Genomic DNA, 26574 nt, shown 5'->3' on the forward strand with positions numbered 1-26574 from the left:
TAGTTTCTCACTCTTTTGCCCTCATCATTAGACTTTTTACAAAAAGCATACTGCAATCTTTTTATTGTTAATATTAATCCCTTTTTCACATTTAATGAAACTTTAAGTGTTTAATCAGTATGGTGAGGTAATACAACAAAGTTAAGCAAACAAATTGTGTCCAGTTTTTGAATAAAGATTTGTAAGTTCTCTGTATATGTGTGGTAGAATATGAATGGTGTATAATTAGATGCCGATCTTGTGCACAGACAAAATATTGGGGCCCACGGTGAAGAATACAACATTCAGCAACTTGGATATTCACCATGAGCGACCGCACAGCGCCATCTGTCAACTCCCCTATTCCTGTCAAGTAATCACGGGCTGTATATGACTGTTTAATATTCATAATCGTGTGTCACTGACATTTTCAAAAGGTTCCCAATCGCGCTCTCCGATGCCATCCCACACAAGGCCATGCATAACAATCCTGTCCTCTCTCATCAATAATAGCGGGTGCCCTCGGACAAGTCGCACCGGGGCCTGGCGTGTCGAGAAGAATACGGGACATTTTTTTATTGCCGAATATACCTAAATGGGAACGAAGGCGCTTTTGTTTTCGTCTTTCTTCACACCGTCCATATCCGAGGCCCATTTGGAATACAATCTGCATGACTCGCACTGGCTAGTGATTAAGAAGCTTGTTTTCAAATGCAGATATGGGCCAGGAGGCGTCACGTGTGCACGTAAGCCGTGCGGGGTGCCGCCGGCCGGGCACGCTATCGGGCCTCAGGCTTGCACCGCGGCAGACTGAACAGCATGCGGCCTGCATTCTTGGGATTCCCCCGAGACCCTTAGGAGTTTACTTTCGAGGCAATTCTTAGTCACACGGTGGCATTTAGTGATTACATTTTAGCCGCAACGTCTCGTTAAATCACATATAGACTGACCAACCTATATAAATCTTAAAAATCTTTGCGGCCCTTTAAGAGTTATACCACCGGTTTAGAGTCTAACAGCTGTTTTTGGCATGCAGGCGAAAGTCTTGAGTACCTGTTAAAAACATGCAAATTGGAGGAACCAAAACTGGTATGCGAAACATCAGAACCATGACTTTTTTGAAGTTTAACTTTTTAAGCATTACAAGATACAGTTATGTATATATAACGAATGGCCGCAAGCCAACAAGGAAGTTAAAGGTGACACACACACACATCAGTTGGCTTTTAGTGTCAAAAATCATTTGGTTATCTCCTAACAATTCTTCTGTTCAATGTCGTGACTTTGACAGAACCTTGACATGGACTCAAACTGTCAGGGAAAACTAAATCAGTTCCTGGATGATTTGAGGCAAATATGCTTCTGTGTGGGAGGAGAAAGTGCATAAAACCAAGTACAAAATGATGGCTTGCAATTAAGTCCCAGCTGCTCTGTAATTATGTGGTTTATACGACATGCCTCAGGAGAGTACATATGGACCCTTGACATAACTAAAACTATAATTACGATTGCAGTAGTTTCCCTAGCCAGACAAAAAGTGCTCCAGGTCTGACAAGATCAGGATTGCTAATGGTATAGAACTTGTCAAGACAGCCAATAAAAAGAAATTGTGCTTGAAATATTGACCAGAATTTATATTACTCACAACAGCTACTTTGTACTGGTAGTGCGCTCTTCTGCTGACACCTAAAGGACAAACTAGATTTCACCATTTATAAAGATGTTTTCATTGTTGAAGCCACTGAAAATATAAACATTGACTTAATCATAAAACACGTTTTATTTAATTTAAAAAAAAGAAAAATACATTTCACATTTGATTGGTGATTACAGCACATGTTGAAAAACGCATCTTGTTTCACTTGCTTTGGTTAGATTGGTACCAGTAAAAATCAAACACATTTGGTTCCACTAATCTAGATGGAAAAAAAAAAAAAAAACACTATTATATATATTGGACATTACGTAACAGAAAACAAAAGGAATATTTAAATGGTCATCGAGGCCAAATGCCACAATAATAATAACAAATGACAACAAGGGAGTGTTCATCATCGGATAACGTGAAGTGATGGATGGAACTACAAAGGCTTTAAAAAAGTGTCTAAAAAAATTAGTGCGTTATGACAAAACAGTCTACAGCATAGTTCAACGTAGTCCGACTTTGTTGGCTTTGGTGAACACAGATCATTTTGTTGTAGCCAAAATTCACAGTGGTTTTGGGAAGGTTAACAAATATTGGTTCATTGTTTCATGCTCTTTGTGGGAAAACATTCAGCAGAGCATTGTCTTGATAAAAACATTGTGCTTGTCAAAAAAAAAAACCCAAAAAAACAGTAAAATGACCCCATGGTCTGTAAAATATAATAGTTCAAAGAAAAATACAGCAAAACAGTTTTAAAAGATCAACCTAAATCATCGTAGTCATACATCGTAATGTGTGGGATTATTATTGTGAATGAATCATTGCATGAATCACAGTAAGGAAGGAAAAAAAAAAACGGTGCTTATATTTCTAGCTCTTGGCCTTCTTGCAGCATTTCCAACCGAGTAGAAGCCATCTAATTAATAATTGGCCGATCTCCAGACGCATGCTGTGGGGCATCATCTGCACACAAACTTGCACAAGTAGATCAAGTCATTGCATTTAGAGCAATCTTGAAAAACTTGCCAAGCATGGATTACTTTGAATCCCTTGTACCTGATTCTTTGATTCGATGAGGGTGGAGAGAAAAAAAAAAAAAAAAAAAGTACCATATGGTAATATCAAGTAAATGCCAATGTTTTCCATCTGGTAACTCAACAGTGGCGATAGCAGCAATATTGCACTTTTTAAGTAACTTCTTTATTTAAAAGGAAAAAAAAAACGTTCCTGCGTCTATTGCTACCATTCCAATACCGTTGCAGTAAAATTGTTCTATTAAAACTTTGCGCTTGCTTTAAATGTAACTATAACAAAAGAGGACAATGATACGCGAGAACTTCAATGAATAGTGGAAATGAAATTGAACTCATTAAAACCTTGGCGAGTTCAAATATTAGTCCTCGCAGACCGCATAAACACACGTTGTCAAACAATGCTGGCATGAAAAATCTCTACTACATCCAGAAAATCTCAGGCTTCCTGTGAGCACATCTTCAGTCATATATAGTCAAATGTACACATGCCCCTATATACATACCAAAGACGGGCAGGAAATGCTCCAGTCCGTGGTTTGAGGCACATACATAACTTGTGGAGAGGCGCTTGCGCCCAAATGGGCCTCAAAAAGTCTTGCAACATCCCAACTCAGCTTCAAGCATCGGCTAAGTGTGGCGTACCAACTCAAAAGACTTCAGCACCTGAATGGCAAAACTATTATGTAACATAAATACGACTTTAAAAAGAACCATCTGTTGGAAAAATCAGTTTCAAGGCACAATTACAGCAATTTTTGATGCATAACTACAGACGAAGAATAGAAGGTAACTGTCTACACCGTTCATCTTGCAAAGGACTGTGTTTACTAAAACAATGTTTGTGTTTTTGGTCAGTGACGGTGTAGGCCTGAAGACTGTTACAGTGCAAACCACTTTTAAATATCTTATTTGGTTAACTCGGACTGACCAACACGAAAACCAAAGCAGCCATGCTCTGTCCATCACAAACAATTGCAGACTGGCCCCTAGTGCAAAAAAGAGAGGACCTAATAGCACAAAACCAAGATCAAGATCCTGGTTATTGTGGTAACGTATAGGTGCAGAGAATGAGGGTGTGCGACTGGGCACACCCAATCGTAAAAAACCCTGCTTCCATAACATAGTGGTCAAATATTGCTAAATGTGAATGGTATGCATGTCCTTCGGTTCTGGCTACTTCCCTGCCCTCCACCAAGCAACCGTGACCGAATGCCACTGAGGGGTTGTGCAACGAGTGTTCATGAGTGGCAGACGGTTGGAAATTCCTTCTGCGGTGAAAAAGCACTGTTGTATAACTTCATCTTTCACAACAAAAGTAAAGTTTTCAGGTAGCAAGTGAGATTTCGCAAGCCAGTGCCAAACCGTAACAGGGACAATATATGAAAAATCTTCCGAACACCAGGGGGCGCACTTTTTTTCATTGCAGCAAGTTAAGTTCAGTTGTTCTCGGTGCATTGCTCGGTGTGCTTAATGGTGTTGTAAACGTGATTCATTTGTTCAGCGTCGCCGTTATATTCAGACGCATAGAAATTGTTTTGTCCTAACATCCATTTGAAGATACACAGCTTTTCACGCCCTGCGTGAGCAAAGAGGTTTGGCTCTCATGTGCTGTTGCCTTGTTCTTGTTCAAACAGCAGCATTGCGAGTTGGGAGCTAGAACCCACGCCTTCCAAGTTGCTCTGAACACACCTGTGGTAGATGTCCTCGCTGAGCCGTGGGTTGCAGGTGAGGTCGCGGTAGCCCTGGTGTAAAGCCGGCTCTACCGCCCTGAATACGTGCAACCCCGAGTATTTCACAAACATGTCATAGATGTCCAGCATCTCGAGGATATCCTCGTTCTCTTGGACATCTGCGACCATTTTCGTGCGCGTCGCCATGTAGTCGGCGTTGTAAAAACAAGCTTCGTCGAATGACCAGCGATCAAAATGTCCCGAATCCTTCAGCAGGTCGATGGTGGCCGGGCGTGGCTTGTTGTGATAGGCCACGTCAGGGTTGTAATCCTGGAAATGGATTGGGAAGAAGACTTGCCAGTTGTTGATGGAATTCATGCGGCAGCGGTTGACAAACTCGGAATTGACTTTGGTGTTGACGCTCGCTAGAAGGAACAGTGTGTCAACGGGGTGTTTTTTGGAGATGATATCCATGAATTTGATCTGAGATGGCGTTTCTGTCTTGACGCTTATCCAAGGGATTTTCACTGTAGGGTATTTGTGCTCATAGAGGTTTATCTGAGTCTTAACGCTGGCGAATATGTCATTCTGGTTAACTTGCTGTGCCTCCACCAGATCATAAATGAATAGAAAGGTCAGGATGATGTTTTCACTCGTTTCAAAAGCATTGGCGGCAAAGACTTTTAGGAACTGCTCCACATAGTCCCGATCCACCGCGGTCATCGGTATGATGGCGTGAACCCTCGTACCTTCCGTGACATACGGCATGGGAATGAGCTCCACCTGGCTCAAAGGTCGAACCAGATGAACACGCTTGGTGATAGAACGACTGTGACCTTTGCGGGTGACCGCCTCCAGTTGTAAATCCAACGTGTACTCCATGCCTCTGGTAGGGTCGAAGCGTCTGTAGCCGTTAATCAGGCGCTGCTTCTTCAGGTGCAAAATTGGGTTGTACTTCTTGTTCAGCTCCTTGACAGCTACGTCGATGACATCAGCCACATCCAAGCGGTCGATGCCATGCAGATCGCACTTGGGGGATCCGTCGATGCATGAATAAATGTCATCTTCGGTGAAGTAGTCCCATTTTATAACCTCGTAGCGAGACTTTGGTTCAAAAGGTGGGTTGATGCCTATTGGCCACTGTGCACTCCGGTTGCCGTCAAAAGCGTCAGCGCTGACATTTTTTATTTCTGCCTGTGGAACGACAAGTGGAGCCACCGCACCATCAATGTCACATTGCCGCTGCTTGAGCGCAAGTTTGAGAATCTAGCTCGGAGAGAACAGGTGATTTGTGACACTTGGAAATCAGCTTACCTGGAGCTTAGCAATCTCATCGTAAGTCTTCTGCAGTTCAATCTCCGTGAAGTGTCTGTGCAGACGGTACATCTCTTCAGGGTCAGACACTGGATGGACAGTCAGAGCTATTCGAAACTGCTCACTCTGCTCTTTGCTTGGATCGGAGTTTTTCTCCAACTGATAATGGTGGTAGTGGAGCCCCTAAGGTAGAAGAACAAAGAGGAGCTCAAATTCGACATGGCAGGAACACCTTTGAAAGACACATTCAGTCTTGCTTTTGTTTTGTATTTTAAATCATTCTAATATCAGTTTCAGCTATGAATTGGGAATTCAAAGGGGTCCGAATTAAGTCAATAAAACAACAACCTAAGATGATGGCATTTAAGATGTAAACAAAGTAACCACCTAAGGAGCTTGAGTGATTAAAAAAGTGAATCCAATTCATCAGGCTATTAAAAGAGTTAAGAATTAAGACTCAGGTTACCAGGGCAGGGAAGTCTCTCCCGGTCGAGACATGACCAATTTTTGTCAGGCAATATTACATGACTTGTTCTTCCCAAATTGTAAGAGCCTCTATGGAAGTTCCAATTGTTTTTATTTCCATAAAATTAGGTTTGCTTTGGCTCGGTGTACTGGTTAAAAAAAAAAAAAAAAAAAAAAGAAGTATACGAATATTTATATTCTGTCCATTAGTCATAGTTCCCGCACAGCTATGGAAGAATATGGGTTAGGCCTTGGGGAACCACGCCTGACAGTACCCCATAATCTTGTTACAGTACTCCGAATGTTCCAGGATGATTGATGATAAAAATCCCAAATGAGCTGAGCTCGAAATGGAATAAATATGATGGCATGTCGCTTCTACATCAGTGACGACATTTAACTCGTCCAACTTCACGTCTGTCTGAACTTCAACACCAAGGATGTTACGATTACACGATGTCAACTGCAGGAGATTTACAGTATGCCTCCCTTCTCTCGATTTCTTTTCTTCCGGTTGGAAAAAAAGGAGAGTATTAGTAACCCACTCGGTAATATGAATACCGACTAAGTGTAAGCATGGTAATTACAGCTTTATATAGTCGGTGCCTTTCGCTTTTAAGTACAGACTCACAGGTCAAGGCCACAACCATTTGGAATACTCAGATAACATTGAAACAGCTGTTTTGAATGATGCTCTCCCATCATTCAGGTTTCTTTCAAGTCGTCAAGCTTATTTAAAGACTATAAACTGTCTCCAGCTCTTGTACTTAATATGTCACGCTGTGAAGGATAGCGGAGGATATCGCAGTATGATTTTTAGAAGTTTGCCTTTATAGACCACCAGAATGAAAATGAAATAATCCAGAAGTGATTCAAATGTACCATTTCAGGGTCTTCAAAATAACGGAGCATTTACCTTGTAAAACGCAAGGTCAAAAACAACAAAGGACTGAAATGCCAATGATAGCTAAAGGGGAGGATTACAACATTTTCAATTCTTTGCTCTATAACGGCATTGAGAGAAGTCAAGAGTGAGACGGAGTAGATAGCTTTGACCGTCAAAATCTACAAACACCTTCAGAAATGTCAACAAGGTTCACGGAAAGATGAAAACGAGTGATAACGTTCACAGAAAAAAAAGAAAAAGAACTATGAATAGCCTGTTAGGCCTTTACTCTTAACCCATATTGACCAACGCCATGGTACTAAGAACAAAAATTATTTTTAAAAAAAAAACTCTGTTTCGTACCTGAACGTCGCTGACGCAGTTAGTAGCCGTGTAGTCGATGATGCATCTTCCGAGCCACTCGTCAGGCCTGGCGCTCAGAATATCGTTTCTACAATTTTCCAGGAAGGGTTGAAGTCGAAGCAGCAAAGATCGAGACAGGATGTAGCCAAAGCCTCCGTAACAGTACCTCCCTTCCATCTCCCCGCCTATGAACTCCTCTGGACCGCCCATGTAAACGTCTTCATTTATACTCAGGTGACCAACAAGATCTTTGATTCTGTCGGCTTCGGTGTAAGCGTCATCTTGGACGAAGTAAAACCAGTCATACGTGTTGATATAATGTTCGTAAATGTACCTCATGGTCTGAAACATGTTCCAGATCAGTCTTTCATCTCCATGTGAAACTACAAACATTCCGTGGGGGGCTTTACGGTTATACGTGCCGGTGAAGAAGACCACGGTGTCCAGATGATGGCTGATGGTGCGATTGACAGCTACACCCAAGGTATTGATGGTGTTTTTGGATGTCAAGACTCCGACAAACAGAGGCTCGCGAATCCCCAGTTCTGTACTTATATATTTGGCCCTGGAAAAAAAAGACACAAAAACAACAAGTTCAAACATCACAATTCACCATTTTATTGAATTTGGTCACGCGACATTCGTGTTGTGAGTCCAAGGGCACTTTGATGTCAATCCAGTGAACAGCAGAGGGCAGTATAATGTCAAAATGGCACCATACCATGATTCAAGGTGCTTTTAGTTGTGTCAAATAAGTAACGTGACTGTTTGAAAGACCAAGCAATAGCAACATCTGCGAAAGGAGTATGTGTTTATTTTTAAGCCTGTGATTACATATGATTAAGCTACACATGATGACGTCCAGTAATCTTCAGATGAATCCCTGACCTATTTATTTATAATTTCCTTGATCCAAAACTACATTCAAAGACTATAGATTTGTACCTGATGGAACAAATTGAAAGTCACAACATGATACTAAAACTAAGAAGTTTTTTGTAAAGGAACCATCAGTTCATCACAACAAAACTCACCTCTGTTGGACAGCATTTCTTTTTTTAAATGAAATTTAGGGGTTCGATATTTAAGCCTCTTGGGGGGTGAGGGCTAATATTTAAACAGGAACGAGTCCAGGAAAATATTTGAATATGTCAGCACAGCATGAGTACAGCATGTAGTTTAAGAGTTTCCTCATTGGAATGTGTGACTGCTCTGTATCAAGTCTCCATTGGTAGTGTGGTTTCGTGGTAGTGCTGATTCAAAAATGTATTTATAATACTCTGTCCTTAGGGAATGATGAAGTAAGTCACTTGGATAACTTTTTCCTGTCAAAGAAAGTAGAAACTGAAATCTGACTAAATTGGCAATAATTTATCCACCCATTGTGATTGTCTTAATTTGAGCTGTGGATGAGTCGGAGCCTATTCCAGCTGTCGTTGGGCGAAAGGTGGTGTAGACAATGTATCCTTTGTAATCCTTTCCAGGATGATAGACAGAAAAAGAAAAGAAAAAAAAACTTTTTTGCAAAAATGATGAGGTGAACCAGCACATACCTGAACTTATCTAAGGTAACAAAAAACGTTACATTGATTCGCAGTTAAGTTCTTGGGGTTAATTTTTTTTTTTTCTTGCAACACAGTCATTTTTATACCTTTAATCACTAAACACGGATATGAACGCATAATGGTGATAGTTTGTAATGTTATAATTTGCTTCTGATCAATGACATCATTGATTCGATCCGCAAAATAGGACAGTAATTACGGTCATGTTCATCCAGGGATGTTCTGCACTTCCGTCGTTAATAATCCAGGATTTATCAGCATTTATAGTTGGATTTTTTTCCCCCCAGTAGCTTTAATTAAATACTTTTGGTGATCGTTTTTGCAAAATTGTTGATCTGCATTGACCTCCAAAATCATGATGGTGAAAAGACTAATTAATTAGGCAATGATGCAAAATGCAGAAAAACAGTTTAAAGAGACGTTGTAAATAAAGGCATAAATTTTAAGAGACTAAAAACACCGGCACAAAAGTTTGCCCTCCCCTGATTTGATTTATTAACATGTACTTAATGTGGCCGTGAATGTAAATGCTGTAGCCAGACATAACGAGGTGTGTGCCATAAGGTTTCAGTCACTTTACATACCTGACAACTTTCTTTGGGTTACTCTGCTCAACCTGTTTATACGGCACTATTCTTGGTTCCCAATCCTCTTCCAACTCGTCGTGGACGGGTGAAATGGAATTGGTTTTTCGGGCTCCTTTGGACTGCTCATCACGACTCACAGGGGTACCCTGGTCCGTATAACACAATTCTTGAGTCCAGTTTACACTGAGGAGACTCAATGTGAATCCTAAAGAAATGCCGATTACCACCGGGGCAATCGACCGCAGGGCAGAAACAAGGATTGAAAATCTCATGTCGCTGCGTCGGCTCCTCTACCGGAGCGTCCCGGTGCGTTTTTTAAGGAACCTCCAGGTTGTTGTAAGTTGGAGAGACGCTACAGAGCAACTGCATCAATTCCAAGGGGTTTTCATCCAACTTCTGGGAAAGAAACTTCTTCCTTTAAAAAAAAAAAAATTGCGTGGGTCTCTTACGTGTCAGGACGCTGCTTGCATAGCACCGCCCCCTCTGACGTAGGCATGACAAACCCGGAGGCGGCCAGGCAATGAGGATCTATTTCCGGTCGGTGACCGTGTGCGGATGAATACGTGTTTAGTTCACCTTGTGCCTTGTGATGTCCAAACACATACAATCCGCAGTCATGAGGGCAAGGTTGATACGGTTTGTTATAATCTTATTTGGTTGATTGAAAATGTGCAGTTTCAAAATACCACTGAATACGCCACAAGTTGTTATTTTAGAGCAAAGGTTGGTAAACCTTTTATGGTCAAGCGCGACATGAGGCACAATTTAAGTGACTTCGCGTGAACAAAAGGTGTTTTCCTGCCCAGGTGACTCTATTCAAGCAATGGATTTCATATTTTTCCTGAACACGTTATATTTAAAGTTAGAAATGTAACCGACATAAAAACTATGCGTGATCTCTTACTATGAAAGTTGCTGTAATGTTTGATTACTGTGGGTTTTGTTTGTTTTTGTTCTTTGAATAAAATAAACTTCACTCAATCGCGTCAAAAGGTCCTGAGCTGCCATCTAGTGGTCACATACCTAAAATACAGGCTTATTAGTCGTTGAAATACTGTTGTAGGTGAAAAGGTGGCAAATGTAATACGTTTTCGGTATAGATGCCTTTTAAAGTTTTAAACCGCTTGGTGCTTGTCTTTTAAGAGGACACGCCGTTTCGTATCAAATTATATTAATTAAATGAATGACCTAATCCATGGCTTTTGATTTGTTTTACATTTTCAAAGCCGTAATGTCATGTATGCGTTTGTGTGGGTAATTTAATATCCATGTTTTAGTTTGTCCTTTTGTCCGTACCACATGGGCTGCCATATCCGGGTACTTTGATGTATGCGGAAGTACTCGCAAAGTCCGTAGTCTTCGGTCCGCCCAAAGATGACATTTAACGAACCCACGAGAAAACAATTTGACAGACAGCCTATGAGTTGAATAAGCAGAGATCGAATCGGTGTGGCGGTGGTACTTTCAACGCGTCCGAAGCTGTGCAGAGTTTTAATGTTACTCTTGGACTTGTTTTGTTTGCTGATTGTGCTTCGTGTTTTTAATACCAGTTTGGCTCATGGCGGCGATGGAATGTCGCGTTTTGTCCATTCAGAGTCATGTTGTCCGGGGATATGTTGGAAATAAGTCAGCAACATTCCCTCTGCAGGTAGATATCGTTTCTTGCATAATAACCTTTGTAGCTGTGTAGCTAACATCATTGAAGATTATATTGCAGCATCGTTATGTAATTCCATGTTGTGTTCACCTCTTACAACTGCCAACTGTAAAATACATTAACATCACCAATGAATGGAAAAACAAAAACCGTAACAGTCACTAAACGCAACATAATGTTTTCTTGCAAAGGCGAGATGAGTTCAAAGTGGCTAAACAGCGTCGGTAGTTTGAACACTTGCTCTGCATGTGGACAGTTACCTTTGTCACGAAAGAGGTCTACAGTAACTTTTTTTTCTGATCTAAATCCTCTTTAAAGTATTTTATACATGTAGATAATCCTTAAGGTTAACATGATTACATTTGAGAGTCTTGTTGTTTTATTGGACAAAGAAAGTCAATATATGTATATTTGTGCAGTAACAATGTTCGCAGTGGTGGTCCCAAGCTTGTAACTGATATTCCTGCGACCTGTTTTTTTTTTTTTTTTTTGTTCTCTTAACCCCCTATTTTAATTTTTTTTGTTGAACTTTTCTCAGGTTCTGGGCTTTGAAGTGGACTCCATCAACTCTGTGCAGTTCTCCAATCACACAGGTTGGATCATTTATTTACGAAGGGCCCGCCTTGAGGGAATTGGTTTGAAGAATGGCCAATATACTGTATAACCATTTATCTTAACTAAGTCTATGCCGCGGGTGAATGAGTGTCTACTGCCTTTGTACTTTGCCTCTATTCTAAAAACTTGGTGCCCCTGAAATCTTCTGCAATGAAGGTCCAAAATTCATTTCTAACGAAGGGAAAACTAAAAGACACATTGTGTCAGTGTTTAACGTATATTGTTAGACTTTAGTCTTGGTCCTCTTGTTAGCAATTGATCACTGGCGACTTGTATTCACTACGTTGATTTAATCTGACTCTGTTACACTGTAAACTGTAAGGGAGATCAAAAATCCCTACTTAAGCAAAACTATTGATTTGTTTTCTTTTCCCAGCGTCGTTTCAATTCACCTATAGTGATACTGCCAACATCGGCTTGCATAGACTTTAATTCACCCACGAGCCTAAAAGGGTTGAATGAATGAAACTGCAAAGTAGTTCAAGAGAAATTTAGAATTTGATCTGGGCTTTATACACCAAAGCTTGTGAAGAATGTGAATCTGCACATTGTAGGAGATATTTGCACATTAGTCTCGTCAATTAATAAAATGCGTCTTTTGTTTTCCACGCAGGCTAAGTACACTCCTGTAATTTGACCTGTATGTGAAAATGTCCTTCAAATGTTCCAGTGCAAGTCTGAGTGTTTTTTTTTCCCCCCGTAAAAGCTTTCTCACTGCAGGAGCTGCTCTCTGAGTCAGCGAAGGGCCCGTGTTGAACTCGATGCTCCTTTTTTGTGTTTGCATGTCCTTTCATTATGCAGTCCCAACAGCTGTGGGGGTTTGTTGCGGGTTCACGATGAAGGGGCACCAAAAAAGGGGAAAACTGGCAGCCTGATAAAGACTCTTAGTCAGTGTAGAGGCTCCGTTTAAGAGAAGAAAGAACAATGAAGAAAGAAGTTTCTGGAAATATCCCATCCAATATTGCATAACGTATTATGTTGGATGGCGTTATTTGAATAAACCAATAACACAATGTTTGTCTCCTGTTCTAGGCTACGCACACTGGAAGGGTCAAGTCCTACAAGCTGATGAGCTCAATGTGCTGTATGAGGGCATCAAGCTCAATAAGGTCAACCACTATGACTATATCCTCACAGGTCAGTCTTCTATTGGATATTGTTCACGTGATTGTTGTCAAAAACTCTGAAAGATTCCCAGACAGAATTTTACAAGAGCAAGTCAGGTTAACAATTTTAATCACATTTTTTGTGTCCACTTTTTATTTCTTTTTTTAAACCAAGGGTACAGCAGGGACACATCCTTCCTGATGACCGTGGTTGAAATTGTTCAAGAGCTTAAGAAAGCCAATCCTAGTTTGGTATATGGTGAGTGCAATACTGGTAGATTTAATTCAGAATTGAACAACCAAAACATCTAACTAGTTATGTCCTGCATATTTTTGTGACAGTTTGTGACCCTGTAATGGGAGACCATGGTGCAATGGTGAGTATTTATTTATATACTGTACAAATCGCTGTCTTATCTTGTTACACAGAAGCAATCAAACATGTCAAACAGAAGTGAGAAAAGGTAACCTAAAAAGAAGTCACAACATTTGTTTTGTTTGGTGCCTTTTCCAGTACGTCCCCGAGGAACTTCTCCCAGTCTACCGGAACAAAGTAGTGCCTTTGGCTGACATCCTTACCCCTAACCAGTTTGAAGCAGAGTGAGTAGCCTTTTAATTAGTACAAAGGTGAAGGAAGAAAGCATGTGGATAATAAATATGCCAGTCAGTGTTTGTGAACGATAGATGTATTTTCTTCAACAGGTTATTAACTGGGATTAAAATCCATACAATAGAAGATGCTCTTAAGGTGGGTACCTTTTGTCATTAGATGTACTGTTTTTGTGCATAGCTGTCCAAAATTGTAAAGTGTAAAAAAAAATGTCTCCCAGGCGATGGAGCTGCTTCACAAAATGGGTCCAAAAACAGTGGTGCTCACTAGTACTGACTTGCCTTCAAATCAAGGAGACCTCCATCTGGTGGCCCTCGGGAGCCAAAAAATCGGTAAAGTACCATAGCAAATTTCACTGTGTACCTTGGACAATTTGCAATTTTAACAGGCTTCATACAATAACAATCATCACGCTTTAATCTTACTGTTCATTCTGATGTAGTAAAACCAGATGGGACGGTTAGCATTCAGAAGATCTGCATGGACATCCCCAAAGTTGATGCTGTGTTTGTGGGGACAGGGGATCTGTTTGCTGCCCTGTTGCTTGCCTGGACTCACCATCACCCTGAAGACCTCAAGGTTCACACAAATTCACACACTCTCTCTCTGCCATGCTCTCAACCCTTAAATATTTGTTACAATGCCATAATGACCACTTGGTGTTCTCAATCTAACAGGGTATTTTTCTGTTTTCCCCACAGACTGCCTGTGAAAAGACTGTTTCAGTCATGCACCATGTAATTAAGCGGACTATTAATTATGCTAATGGTATTTTATTTTTACTTAGACTAATGACTGTTCTGTACCGTTTGTTTGTACTGGACACAATCTATGAAAACAAATAAAACTGCATTCTTTGAAGTGAATGCGATCATCCGCTTTGCCATGTTTCAGAAAAAGCCGGACCAGGGAAGAGGCCCAGCCCTGCGCAGCTGGAGCTGAGAATGGTTCAGAGCAAAGGCGACATTGAGAAACCGGCCATCGTTGTGGAAGCGAAAACTTTAAAAACCTCTTAATATCTAAGGTGGTAGCATTCGTCAATGAACGTTGACATCTTGCAGCATTTTCCAACCCACGCCATGTCTTCTCTTCCTTCCAGAATCTTGAAGATGATCAGCTGTGAAGGATCATGACTCATATTCTAGATGGAGATACTCCGGAATCACTGCCATACTTGTCTCTCCTATGGCTTTTGTAAATATCATCTTCCTTTGCATAGATTGAAAAAAAATACAACAACAGAGATATTAGCCAATAGGGCTTATTTTTAGACTCCGTTTACTTAACTACTAAATGTACTTTATTACTCGTTTTAGATATACTCTTAACTCATAAACAGATGCACGCTTGCACGTGCCTCTGCTGTCAGAACTTGATAAATCACTGAAGGTGTGTTGTTCACTCTACATTTAACCTTAAAAACTTGAAAAATAGGTTCAAAGAAATCCAGTATTATGCCTAAGAAGGTGTCACTTCATGCTGAAATATTTAATGGTTACATCGTTAATGTTTTAGCTTTTGGACTCATCTTTATAACAGATAGAATATATAGGAAAATCATAAAGGTACGTAGGATAAATGTGACAGGTATGTTCACGGTCTGTATACTTTTTTGGTACATTTCATTTCATAGCTTCATAAAGGTACGTAGGATAAATGTGACAGGTATGTTCATGGTCTATACTTTTTTGGTCCATTTTATTTCATAGCTTTTTGTTTTACAATTGCTGCTAATCTTGATTGTTTGATGTCCTAAAATCTATCCTTTTCAATCCATACTTTTAACCTTTAATCGTGATGTTTCCCTGAATTAGTACTGTATTAGATCCTCGTCTTAAAACTTCTCCAATTGAAGGATTTGCACAGGTGATTTTTAAGATAGAATATTTACTGTACTGTTGATTGCCATTTTGTTATTACCATATCTCAACGTGAATCAATAGCCTTAAAGCAGTTAGGAAGCTAAACAGGTTTTGAATGTTTTGTGTATGTTTACAACTGTATAAGTTGCGCCTCACAAATAATATTTCAAGGCCAAAACATTGACCTCTGCTGCTCTAACATAAAGTAAATTGAAAGATAGATGTAATAAAAACAATTTAATGACTTTACACTGTGTGTGTGTGATATATATCTGCTTGTAGGCACTTGGCCCGGTCTCATAAAAACTGCTGTACCTCAAGTGCCTGCATGGAAATGTTCCAAATAAATGCCACCTCTTTTAAAAGCATAAAACTAATGAATTCTTAAAAAGAAATATTTTTGCAAAAGGAGGAAGAGCGGTATTTCAAATGTCAGCTGCCAAATTCGGGGAAAATTTGCTTTTAAATTGTAAATAGTATCGCATACATAAAAAGACGGGCAATTAAACAGTATCCCCCTTGTCATACCAAGTGCTAATACTGTGTGATTAGTAGGCAGGTATGGCATTAATCCACAGCATGACGAGCTGGCATTAACCCTAATAACAGACGTCTTCACTCATATGCCAGGCAGAATAATTAAATGCTATATGGAAGAATATAGGACTAACTCAGCTGGGATAGGCTCCAGTACATCCAAGATCCTCATGATAAAGTGACAAAATGATACAGAAAATGGATAGACAGAGGAATAATTATAGGTGATTTGTGCAAATCAGTGTTAAGAAGTATGAAACTGGTAGCCCTTAAATAAGTAACTTTCCGTTTCAAAAATGTTGCTGACCCCTGAACTTCGTTAAGCATACAATGAACTTCATATAGAATTTTTAAAGTGAGATCAAATGCGTGACTTGGTTTGGTTCTAAGACGCAGATGTGCTGAAACACCAGCAGGGGGCAGACGAGGTCTAGAATTGTGCACAACAAAAGAGAAGAATAAACTTTATCCATGGGATATGCGCTCTAGAAATTATTATACGTGCGTATCAAAGAGATATGAATTTTTTTTTTAAATAGCTTGGTCTATTTCCCACCAAATACAGACTACATGTGTAATATTAAAACAAACAGGGATCGGGTTCTGTGCATTTTTTAAAAGTTTTAATTTAAAAGAACAAACACCCCACTTTGGTAATGGAACGAAGGAAGTAATAACAAGCTAAGTGGTGAATGTATTATTGTAGAGGGCAGGTGTTTTGCAGATTATTGTGGGCGTTTTGTGAGAATTGGTGAGGGGGAGGGTGGTCCGGAGTGACCGGATGGACATCTTCAGAGGGGGGCTTTGAGGAAATGTGGCGCTTTCACCGACAAACAATGGTGCTCTTGAAAATCGCATGACCTCAAGTCATCTTTGTAACATCTACGTTAACCCACGTCGTTGAGCTGTAGTGTGCTCTCTAAAGGGGTCCGATAGTTGTTTTCTTTTTGTTGTTGTTTTTTTTCTTCCCACAACCTGACCAGGCCCTGAACCATTGACTGAAGTATTCCCGAATCTCCGGTGCTGGTTTCAGTACAAAGTGATCAATTGTCAGGTAAGCCTATTGAGAATGTGCCTTACTGTCAGCTAGCTTTAGCTAGCTAACTAGCGTAGCATCGAAGGCTAGCAAGGAAGCCGCACGACCAACACACACCCTTTGTTTTTAATATTCTCTTACTAAAAAAAAAAGTCCTAACATGCTAACCCAGTCGGATAGTGGCTACTTTTCTGTCGATGAAGTTATTGGGGTAAATTCTACACATTCAAGGTAAGGTGCAGGGCTCGTGTGCGCCACTCATTTGTCTTAGAATAGCTTCCAAACAGCTCGATTAATATTATAATTTGTCATGGAAGGCAACCTAACTGCTTTCTACTGAGAGTTCATAGAATGGAGTATGACGTCTCCGGCACATGGATCACAGTTTACGGCTCACCATATGACCGCCGGCTGGCCGGCATGCTAGTAGCGTGTGGGGTCTTAACGATGCCAAGTCAACTTGTTTTTACGCAAAAAATAGTGTAAAACAACGTATGAGTGCAGATCTACTGACGTTGAACGATGTCACGATCTAATTCCAAGACAATTACAGGTGATGTTTGATAGAGAGAGCAAGGGGAAGTGGTGTGTAAATAATATGCCAGATTTGTCATTCATCATGCGGTTGTTGTGACAGCTAAATGCTTGTTGCCGTTACCGTGCAGTGGAACCTTTGCAGGACATTCGAATGCCATTTAACTTGACTCACACGTTGGAATTAGACCAACATTTTTTTTTTTTGGGGGGGGGGGGGGGGGTGATGCTTCTACTGTTGCGTAATTATAGAAAAGATGTCTTGCTCTTTTTTCATTTTTTTTTTTCTTTTTTTTTTTTTTACAACAATAGCCTTGGGTCAATTAGTGGGTGCAAACCAGGGTTCACCAACCATTTTGAAACTGCTGCACAAATTAACTCAGATCCTACATGTTAATAAAAACATTAGTAAGAATGGGAGGGTGGTCTTAGGAGGCCCCACTATAGCTATTTCTCAAAGTACAGAATTTATTGTAAGTTTTTGACAAATTATTTGCCAGTGCAACAGAGAAAGTTGGTCACACCTATGCTACCAATGGAAAAGTTAATGATGTACCTACCACTCAACCACTTGAACATTCAAGAATTAAATATGCCCACTGACCAGTCTAAACCTACTTCCAACATTGGGACCATCTGAAGTGGATTTTTAGCTTGTCTATCTTTTTGAGCTGAAGCATTATTTCTGTGAAACAGATACTGGATAATACGTTTTGTGGTTTCAAAGTCCAAAAGAATTCTGTGATAAGGTGTTAAAGCGACGAAGGTTACATGTGTGGAGGTCTGCCTCAATACTACTTACATAATCAATATAATGCACGAATAAACTTAATGCTTTTAAAGTCACATCATAAAATTAAATGTGACTAACTGTAGTTTATTTTGGCGGCAAATCACAACTTTGATGTCAGTCACGGACAAGTCCTGCTGGCAGATGTTGCCAACTCAAGTCAGCAGTTATATATTTCTGAATATATTATCACTGACTACTTTCTTCAGGACACATGGGGTGGAAGAGAACTACAACAATTCAACGTTTTGTAGCCATCAAGATATTTTGGGCCTTGGGTCGTAAGCAAAATGATCATTTAAGAGATGCTAGCAAGACAACCAATAGCAAGATGGGCTGTCAAACTCTGCCAGACAACTGTTCCTCTCCGCAATGTTGGTTAATGGTAATGAAACGCGACATATCCAGGATGCCTGTCGCTCGCTAATCGTCACTAATCTAATCCACTGGATTAGGGAATGAGAATACAGTCAGCCGTTTGCTACGGGACGTGTGCCTACCTCCTACCTTTCGTCCATTAGTTGAATCTACTTGCAGTCTACAGTGGATATTTGTTTTTTTTTTCCTGCTTGCTCTGAATTAGAGTCAACATTTTTTTGTTGTTTTATTTTTTTTGGTGGGGCTTCTTTGGTTGCCGGTAATTATTTGCTGATCAGGCAGTTCCTCCAACAGGTGTTCTTGTTGTCATCATAATCTCTTTCCTTCGGTTGGATTATGATGGATATGGAGTAGAGCAGCCTGTGAGTACCTGCTGCTGCTGTTGCTCACTGCCGGTATTTTGTTTTTATCTTGGCGCTCATTTGGTGAACCACCATCCGCCAAAATGCTAAACCAGAGTGCTGTGATGATCTTCACTGGGATTTGTGGGGCGCTGGTGCTTGTGGCGCTGGCCTACTATGTCTACTGGTGAGTTATACTAATGATATTGGTGAATTTCAAAAGTAGGAAAGTAGACAGAGTGTAAGTTCCACTCAAGCGACTGCTGGTTATTTGTTGGTAATGGAACAAACAGCTGTCCAGCTCTAAGTAGCTTTAACCCAGTCAGCGACTAATCGTTCCGTCAAGTTCAGTTGCTTCTGCAGATGAAACTGTACTGAGAAACTATTTCAGATGGTTAATATTAGTATTTTGTTTTAATTATCTTTACTACGATATTTGGCATCTCTCAAGGAGGTGTTCTCAAACAGAAAGAAGACAAACTTCAGATCAGGACGATAAAAAATATCAGATGTGTTGCGGTGCTACAAAATAAGGAAGAGACCCAGATAATTTTGAGCCACTTGCGTTCACCACCAAAAATGGGTGTCCTGTTTTGAAAGTCTTTTGATAATAAATAAAGTACCCATGACGAGAACCATCTTGACCTTGCAAAGTTCTGGCAAGAAAATCTGGGTAAAGGATGCAGGAGACACAATTGACTCAAGAGAAGTTGCCATATGTGTTCAAGTGTTTGCAGCAAGTCTTTTCTTTTTCTTAATTTCACTATGGATAGTTTGATTTTTGTAATGTGAACCTGTTTTCAGAGGCCCCGATTAAATGTTCAGTTTTTCTTCAAAAGCACCTTTCTCACTAGGCACTATGAGTTGCTGCTTCCGTTTTTTTTTTTTTTTTTTTTTCCTTGGCAGGCAAAGTGTCCAAAGTACACGCATGTGAGCTAGGTCAAAAAGTGTGTCAAGAGGAAATGAGAACAAAGGTCTTGGCAAGTGTGGAAATCTTTCTTTCACTCGCCCCCAAAATATTTCAATTTCAATTAGTATGTGTCAATGTAGTCCAAGACATATACAAACTTGTTAGAAACATCCTTACTGTGCATCAGTATAAAACCTGAAATCTTAAACGATATTATTTTGTTGTAAAAATGTTACAACATTGTGGTATATGTTGCACAACAAAACAGATAAGGTACACAAGAGATCGGCGATAAGATACACATACTCCCATCAAAATGACATTTTCAGACCTCACCAACTTGACTCGAGCACTCCCGTTTAGCACAAAGGTCATTACGCCAACACGGATCACTACTTGATGACATGCAGTGACTTGGAGCACAGAGAATCACGTGACAATATTTCATCACTCGAACGCATTCTGTCTTTGCCACGACGCGTCGACCGAGCTGAGGTAATGTTGCTGCTGTATGACTGCAATCAATCAGTGTCTGTGTTAAATTGTTAGCCTACACATTGGAATGTCAGGTAAAACAAAAATTTAGCTCTTCTTTAAAATGTTTCATTTGTGTGCAGATTTTTTTTTCTTTTTTTTTTTCCCCCATGACATCTGCAGTTTATGTATGAGAATGAAGAAGGGGCAACTCATGGCAGTAAATGTTTCTTTTTTTAATTGGCGTTTTTAAAAAATGGTTCAATCATAAAGTGGCTGTTAATTTTTATTATCACTAAGAATGTCACGGTCCTGGAATATAGAAAGAATGTCCTCATGTAATGAACGTGCAAGTGTGGCCCATTAAAATTGACTGATTACTGCCTGTAGTTTGTACAGCTTGTATAAAAGGGAGGGGCGGTCAATTTTTATTCCATTTTTCATTATCCATCTGTCTTATTTTCCGTAGCCCTTGTGCTCATTAGTGCCATGGGTGATCTGGGCACTGCTCACCAGCCAATCAGTCAACTTTGAACTATAACACCGTCGCGATAACGTATTGGAATGGCAAGGTCAATTCCTTTGTTTTGCTTGTAGACTAACGATATTCTGGGTGTCAGATCCGAAGACAAATGTGAGAGCAAAGTTCAGAATTCCAGCTCTTATTTCATGGTAGTTATATCTTGATGTGTTCTGTGTGTAAGGCAATTCTTTTCTCTGGAGCATGACAGAGCTGTTTTGCCAACAACAGCAACGGTGTATTTCTTACTGCTGAGCAAGAGCTATGGCGGGTACTTGTTCAGTCGCTGACATCTGTAATTTAAGATGGCAATCTAGGTGATTATCAGCAAGATGTAAGTCAAATTCAGTGTCTCTGTGGAGTGTGAAGCTAAGATAGATTGCGAGAAGCAGGAAATAGCCTTGGCAGACTTCAGTGTAGTCAGCATCATTGGTCCTATTGGTAGCTATTCATTTTCTGAATATGACCAAATACAGGCATTTTTCAAAAGCCTTTTTTTTTTTTCAGCTCCTTATCATTAATTAAATCTCTGGTTTCAGGACTGTAGTATTGGCCGAAGGACCGTGCAAACGAGGCTTGTAAAAGGAGACCACCGTGGTGAGGAAATGACTTCATTTTCTCTGTTATTGATGGTAATTCTTTTTTTTAATGATTCTTCTCTTACCCTGTGTGTGTTTCCTCCTTTAGGTTGGTCATCGTGTATAGAGAGGAGCCTCCTCAGCTCCCCTAGGCCTTCTGCATCATGGCTCTCCTGGCCTACATCAAGAGCCTGTTCATCCTTCAACTGTTGATGGGCTTTGTGTTTGTGGTGAGCGGCCTCATCATAAACTTCATCCAGCTGTGCACGTGCGTCATCTGGCCAATCAACAAGCAGCTCTATCGCAGAATCAACTGCCGGCTCGCCTACTCGCTCTGGAGCCGTGAGTAGATTAGATTCCTGTAGTTTGTGGTCAACCAGGAAATATTTTTTGGACACCCGTCGATCCTTCCATCTTGCATGAACTTGAGGAGATTTGCTTTAGAGGGTCCATTTTCAAATTGTTGTTTCTGGACAGAGCTGGTGATGCTGCTGGAGTGGTGGTCCGGCACCGACTGCACTTTATACACGGACCAGGCCACGGTGGACAAATTTGGCAAGGAACACGCCATCATCATCCTCAACCACAACTATGAGATCGACTTCTTGTGTGGCTGGACCATGTGCGAGCGATACGGTATCCTGGGGGTCAGTTGGATTGATGTTATTTGCAGTCATTTAGCACATTTTAAAATGGTTGACCACAGTCATGATTTGAAAAGAAATGACAGTTGCCTCCGTTTCCCTTTAGAGTTCAAAAGTCTTAGCCAAGCATGAGCTGCTGAAGGTCCCTCTGATTGGCTGGACCTGGTACTTCTTGGAAATCGTATTTTGCAAAAGAAAGTGGGAAGAAGACCGCAAAACTGTCTTCAGCGGACTTAACAGGCTTAAGGACTACCCTGAACATATGTGGGTGAGTGCAAATCAACAGATTTCAAATTTCAATTCAAATCTGCAAACTTCAGTACAATTCAAAATCAGGTAAAACGTTCCCGTCAGGCAAATAAGCATTTGACTTTAAGTCTTGTAGGCTAGATGAAAATGGCCTTATCTCGTCTAGTCATTTTTAATCAACCTGCTTTTGGCTGTGAACAGAAACATAATATTGCAGTTTGACATCACAGCCAAATTTACAAATATAGATTTTAGATGAAGCAGAATGACCACTGAATATCAAAAAATGTCTTCCAGGGAACAAATAAATTCTTCCCTTTTGGCCTACTTTTTATCTTGCCATTCGTATACAAATGAAGCTCTCTGAGCGCTCCAGCTGTACTTAACATCTCACCGCAGGAGACTTGTTTTGTCCTTGAGCCCAGAATTTCCTCCTTAAAAATGCCACACTGAGCCTAAACAATCCCAGAGTTGTATTCTGTATGTGTTAACTTGGCAAATGCTCTCGCCCTCAGTTCCTGCTGTATTGCGAAGGTACCCGCTTTACAGAGAAGAAGCACCAAATAAGCATGCAGGTAGCAGAGAGCAAAGGCTTGCCCAAGCTCAAATATCACCTTCTACCACGCACCAAGGGCTTCACAACCACGCTGCGATGTCTGAAAGGCACAGGTACGGTGTAAAAGTACACACACGTCATGTGCAACGTTTCTTATTTGCCCCCCCCCCCCCCCCCCCTTTTTTTTTTTTTTTAAATACAGTGACTGCCGTTTATGACGTGACGCTCAACTTCAAAGATAAGCAGACCCCCACTCTCCTGGGCATCGTCAACGGCAAGAAATACAAAGCTGACATGAGCGTAAGGTGAGAAGGCGTCACTCATACGAGCCCACAGCCTTGTCTGAATATGATCCCCTGCCCTCATGTGGCTATTGTTTCTGAATACGAGCCCCTTTGCTCATGTGGCTGTTGTTTCTCACGGGCCTTTTCCACCTAAACGTAACTGCATAAATTTGGCTAGGGCAAATAAATGATGACAGCTATACAATAATATTACCACTTTTGATGATAATCTTGTTGAGTAATACAAAAGACAGTCGAGAGTGGAACATGGAAACACTTTGGAACCAGAGAAAATCATTTGCGTCAGAATATGAATCAGTTTGTGAAATAATAATTCCAGAGCGTGCTGATGAAGTCATTTACTTTAGTTGAGGGAGCCCCCTAGTGGTTGTAAAGTGCTACTGCTCACACTGTTTTCACTATACGTTCACCCAATCATTCGTTTTCTGTAGCACTTGTCATCGTAAGGCTTACGGATGCCCTCTTTTGTTATCTTTATGGAAGTGGACTTGTAACTCTAGGCCTTGTTCTTGTTTTCCGCTTCACTGTAGACGTTTCCCTGTGGAAGAGATCCCAGAAGACGAGGCAGAGTGTGCCAACTGGCTGCATAAGCTCTACCAGGAGAAGGTAGTATGTCGTTTCATTCACATATGACAAGTGTGGTCATCCCTTTTTCATCCCGTTCCAATGTGAGAAAATGCATCCAGTTGTTGCTCACGATTTTTTTCCCCCCTGCCAGGATGCCTTACAGGAGACATACAGCAAGGAAGGCAAGTTCCCGGGGCCCACAATAATCCCTCCTCGCCGTCTGTGGACACTGCTCAACTTCCTGTTCTGGGCCATGCTGCTGCTTTCACCACTTATCAAGTTTGCATGCGGAGTGGCGGTCAGCGGCTCTCCGCTGCTCATTATCGGCTTCATCATCTTCCTCGTCATAGGTACGGCTAACGGTTAAAGACCCCTGCGCAAAGTTTGAAAACTGTGCAGTGTTTTTTACAGCTCGCACGTGTTGGCAAATGTAGACGCGTAAAGATATGAGATCATGCACATAGCTTTTGAGAACACAGACAAGAACTTGATTTTTCACCCATATTGAAGCCTCATTTGGTTTTATGCTTAGCGATTTCTTTTTCCCATTATTTCAGTCTTCTCTGCTGAGTGTTTATTGTTTCTCTCTCTCCCCAGCCTCTGTTGCAATCCGTCGCCTGATCGGCGTCACGGAGGTCAACAAGACGGGTTCCAGTTATGGTGACCAGGAGGCCAAGAAACAAAACTAACACACCCTAGACTGACTCCCGCTCTCCTCCTGCCGTCCAATTGGTCACCAAGTCGGGAGGGGGAGACCCGGCCGTGAAACCACAATAGAGAGCAGACTTAGAAACCCTAAAGAGTAAATTCACCGGAGGTCAACAAGACATGAGGTGGGAGGGGAGGAGGGGGAGATGCTGTACTGCATCTAAAGCCAAGTAGTGACCCGTTTTCCACAGCCAAGCCCCGTTAATCCTGCCGATTTTAAACCTCTCACCTCCTAACCTACCTGCAGTCACGTGGAAGGCCACAAACATAACCTGCGTCTTGCTTTGCACTACCTCCCCAACAAACCACATTTACTGTCCGTCGTCACCCAATTAGGAAGCGGCCGTGTTCTTCTAGTCAGAACAGGGCCCTCCATCCATGTGCCCCCACCCCTGTCTCCCTTTCACACGCCTGTGTTTCTTTTTTTTTTAAAGCAAAAACTTCACTATACCATGGAAACATGACCATTAATTTTTTTGTAATCATTTTGTGTGATCATCATGACCTGGTCCCCTTTTTGAGGGGGCGAGGGGGTTCTTCAAAAAGGGCTGTGCATGTGCAAGCTGGCATACCTGACCTAAAGCTCTGGAATTCATTTTCCGAAACTAAATGCTCTTCATGTTGTAAGTAGCATATAGAATGAAATTAATAAAACAAATCATTTTACTTCATTGTTATTTTATTCAAAATGTTTAACGCTGCTCCTATTTAGTTTACTGTCAAACAAAACTTTAAACCAAAAAAGAATTACATTGTGTATTTAAAACATTTACATAGCTTTGCATTCATTCCATTTGTTTTGCTTTATGCTAACAATGAAATATGCCATAGAAAGGCTAATCACTAGCACAGGTGCTGTGTTCGAACCGCAATGGATATTTGAACACGAAAAGGTGCAGCAGCACATATCGACTGACAAGCTTTTATAGATCAAATTTGAAAAAACAATGTAAATATCTCAAAAATCAGATGCGCTAGACTTTTTTTTAAATCATTTTGAAATCAATCATCTCCATAATAATACGTTCCAGAGCTAACATCCTTATTTTTCTAATTCAAACAACTCCCCCTTGCCCCTCAAACACTAGTCAGCCGGCAACCATGACAGGTGAAGAGTGTGTGGGGGTTGTTCTGCCAGATTCCAGGCTAAAGGTCACCAGTTGTCTCCACGTAGCCTCACGCAGCTGTTGACATAAAATTTGCCTGGCCACTTATAGACTGTAGTCGTAGTGCTAAGTTAACCTTTGCCTTAAATCAAGCTTGCTCAGGCAAGGGGCCCGCGTCCTCCCTCACCTCCACCACTTTGGACCATGTCAAACGACACGGATATTTTCCACACGTCCTAGTTATATAGTCACGAGTAACCCCCAACACGTTACATATTCCACTCTCCTTCCACCTCCCTCCTGTGCCACATGTAGCGTCCGTCCAAAGTTTTTTTACGTACGTACTTCCTCCATTCTCACCATCCATTGAGATTTTCATGCAAGCCTTAAAACTAGACTGCTTCTTCTGATTTGTGTTGACTGACTGAGCCCCTGAGCTATGCTGGATCAAAGTTTGCTCGTAGTAAAATACCGAGTAGAAAATGAAGAGGAAGATGATTCACTGGTGTATTAAAACTACTGCAGAATAATTTTAAAAGATCCAGCTGAATAGTCGCAGAGTTCCTTCTTCTCCTGCAATTCTATCACAGAAGAGACGCAGGCGTTTGGCACAGGATGTTTTTTTTATTTGGTCAACAAAAGTGAAATCTGACACCACCATGTTTTTAAAAAGAATTTACGATAATCACGCATTCCTCTCGAGTCATCTGCGTTTTTTGTTTTATTTTTGTTTGTTTTTGTTTTTTGGTCCATCACCCCCACCCCACCCTCACCTGTTATTAAAAGACTTGAATCACAAAGCAACTCTCAGTGCATTTTCTTTGGAGTTTGTGTTTGTCTCAAAAATGCAGCACAGACTCACATACTAACTGATCTCCATCTTTTCCTCATATCATCCTTCAGCAAACATGCATTCCACCATTCACAAATGCCACCATACTCATTTAATGGTCCACCAGAGTGGAACAATGTACATAAAAGAA

General features: G+C 40.9%; 3 protein-coding genes across 7 annotated transcripts; 2 read left to right on the plus strand and 1 right to left on the minus strand.

Annotated features, from left to right (window-relative positions):
• Positions 1-1740: 1740 nt before the first annotated feature.
• Positions 1741-9945, minus strand: chpfa (chondroitin polymerizing factor a). The gene is made up of 4 exons (XM_049729192.2): positions 9506-9945; positions 7357-7921; positions 5643-5825; positions 1741-5522 (listed from the first exon to the last, which is right to left on the minus strand). The coding sequence occupies exons 1-4, from the start codon at positions 9778-9780 to the stop codon at positions 4260-4262; spliced, it is 2286 nt and encodes a 761-aa protein (XP_049585149.1). The 5' UTR covers positions 9781-9945; the 3' UTR covers positions 1741-4259.
• A 103-nt stretch (positions 9946-10048) lies between these two features.
• On the plus strand, positions 10049-15607 carry LOC125974220 (pyridoxal kinase). Of its 2 annotated transcripts, none has more exons than XM_049729198.1 (12): positions 10049-10144; positions 11704-11758; positions 12813-12917; positions 13062-13145; positions 13229-13263; positions 13401-13486; positions 13589-13634; positions 13717-13828; positions 13939-14075; positions 14198-14264; positions 14391-14520; positions 14596-15607. In XM_049729198.1, exons 1-11 carry the CDS (start codon positions 10064-10066, stop codon positions 14510-14512), a joined length of 930 nt encoding a protein of 309 aa, XP_049585155.1. In that variant the 5' UTR covers positions 10049-10063; the 3' UTR covers positions 14513-14520; positions 14596-15607. The 2 variants fall into 2 exon arrangements, with proteins under 2 accessions (XP_049585155.1, XP_049585154.1); XM_049729197.2 differs by lacking the exon at positions 10049-10144 and adding an exon at positions 10821-11156.
• A 750-nt stretch (positions 15608-16357) lies between these two features.
• On the plus strand, positions 16358-26391 carry agpat3 (1-acylglycerol-3-phosphate O-acyltransferase 3). Of its 4 annotated transcripts, none has more exons than XM_049727398.1 (10): positions 16358-16949; positions 21418-21475; positions 21566-21798; positions 21934-22103; positions 22207-22368; positions 22865-23018; positions 23108-23210; positions 23741-23816; positions 23929-24127; positions 24375-26391. In XM_049727398.1, exons 3-10 carry the CDS (start codon positions 21621-21623, stop codon positions 24464-24466), a joined length of 1134 nt encoding a protein of 377 aa, XP_049583355.1. In that variant the 5' UTR covers positions 16358-16949; positions 21418-21475; positions 21566-21620; the 3' UTR covers positions 24467-26391. The 4 variants fall into 4 exon arrangements, with proteins under 4 accessions (XP_049583355.1, XP_049583358.1, XP_049583356.1 ...); XM_049727401.2 differs by lacking the exon at positions 16358-16949 and adding an exon at positions 17060-17162; XM_049727399.2 differs by lacking the exon at positions 16358-16949 and adding an exon at positions 18652-19161.
• Positions 26392-26574: the final 183 nt, after the last annotated feature.

This window comes from Syngnathus scovelli, chromosome 8, assembly GCF_024217435.2.
Source record: "Syngnathus scovelli strain Florida chromosome 8, RoL_Ssco_1.2, whole genome shotgun sequence".
Classification (NCBI taxonomy): Eukaryota; Metazoa; Chordata; class Actinopteri; order Syngnathiformes; family Syngnathidae; genus Syngnathus; species Syngnathus scovelli.

What these genes read in the sequence shown, in the direction of transcription:
- chpfa (XM_049729192.2), bottom strand. Translation starts at nt 9,780, where the DNA reads ATGAGATTTTCAATCCTTGTTTCTGCCCTGCGGTCGATTGCCCCGGTG. An exon ending in AACCCAAAGAAAGTTGTCAG is followed by an intron (nt 7,922 to 9,505) that starts GTATGTAAAGTG and finishes TTTTTTTTCCAG; the next exon opens with GGCCAAATATATAAGTACAG. An exon ending in ACTGCGTCAGCGACGTTCAG is followed by an intron (nt 5,826 to 7,356) that starts GTACGAAACAGA and finishes CTTCTACCTTAG; the next exon opens with GGGCTCCACTACCACCATTA.
- agpat3 (XM_049727398.1), top strand. Translation starts at nt 21,621, where the DNA reads ATGGCTCTCCTGGCCTACATCAAGAGCCTGTTCATCCTTCAACTGTTG. An exon ending in ACTACCCTGAACATATGTGG is followed by an intron (nt 22,369 to 22,864) that starts GTGAGTGCAAAT and finishes TCTCGCCCTCAG; the next exon opens with TTCCTGCTGTATTGCGAAGG. An exon ending in CATCATCTTCCTCGTCATAG is followed by an intron (nt 24,128 to 24,374) that starts GTACGGCTAACG and finishes CTCTCTCCCCAG; the next exon opens with CCTCTGTTGCAATCCGTCGC.
- LOC125974220 (XM_049729197.2), top strand. Translation starts at nt 11,067, where the DNA reads ATGGCGGCGATGGAATGTCGCGTTTTGTCCATTCAGAGTCATGTTGTC. An exon ending in TGGGAGACCATGGTGCAATG is followed by an intron (nt 13,264 to 13,400) that starts GTGAGTATTTAT and finishes TGCCTTTTCCAG; the next exon opens with TACGTCCCCGAGGAACTTCT. An exon ending in CCTAACCAGTTTGAAGCAGA is followed by an intron (nt 13,487 to 13,588) that starts GTGAGTAGCCTT and finishes TTTCTTCAACAG; the next exon opens with GTTATTAACTGGGATTAAAA.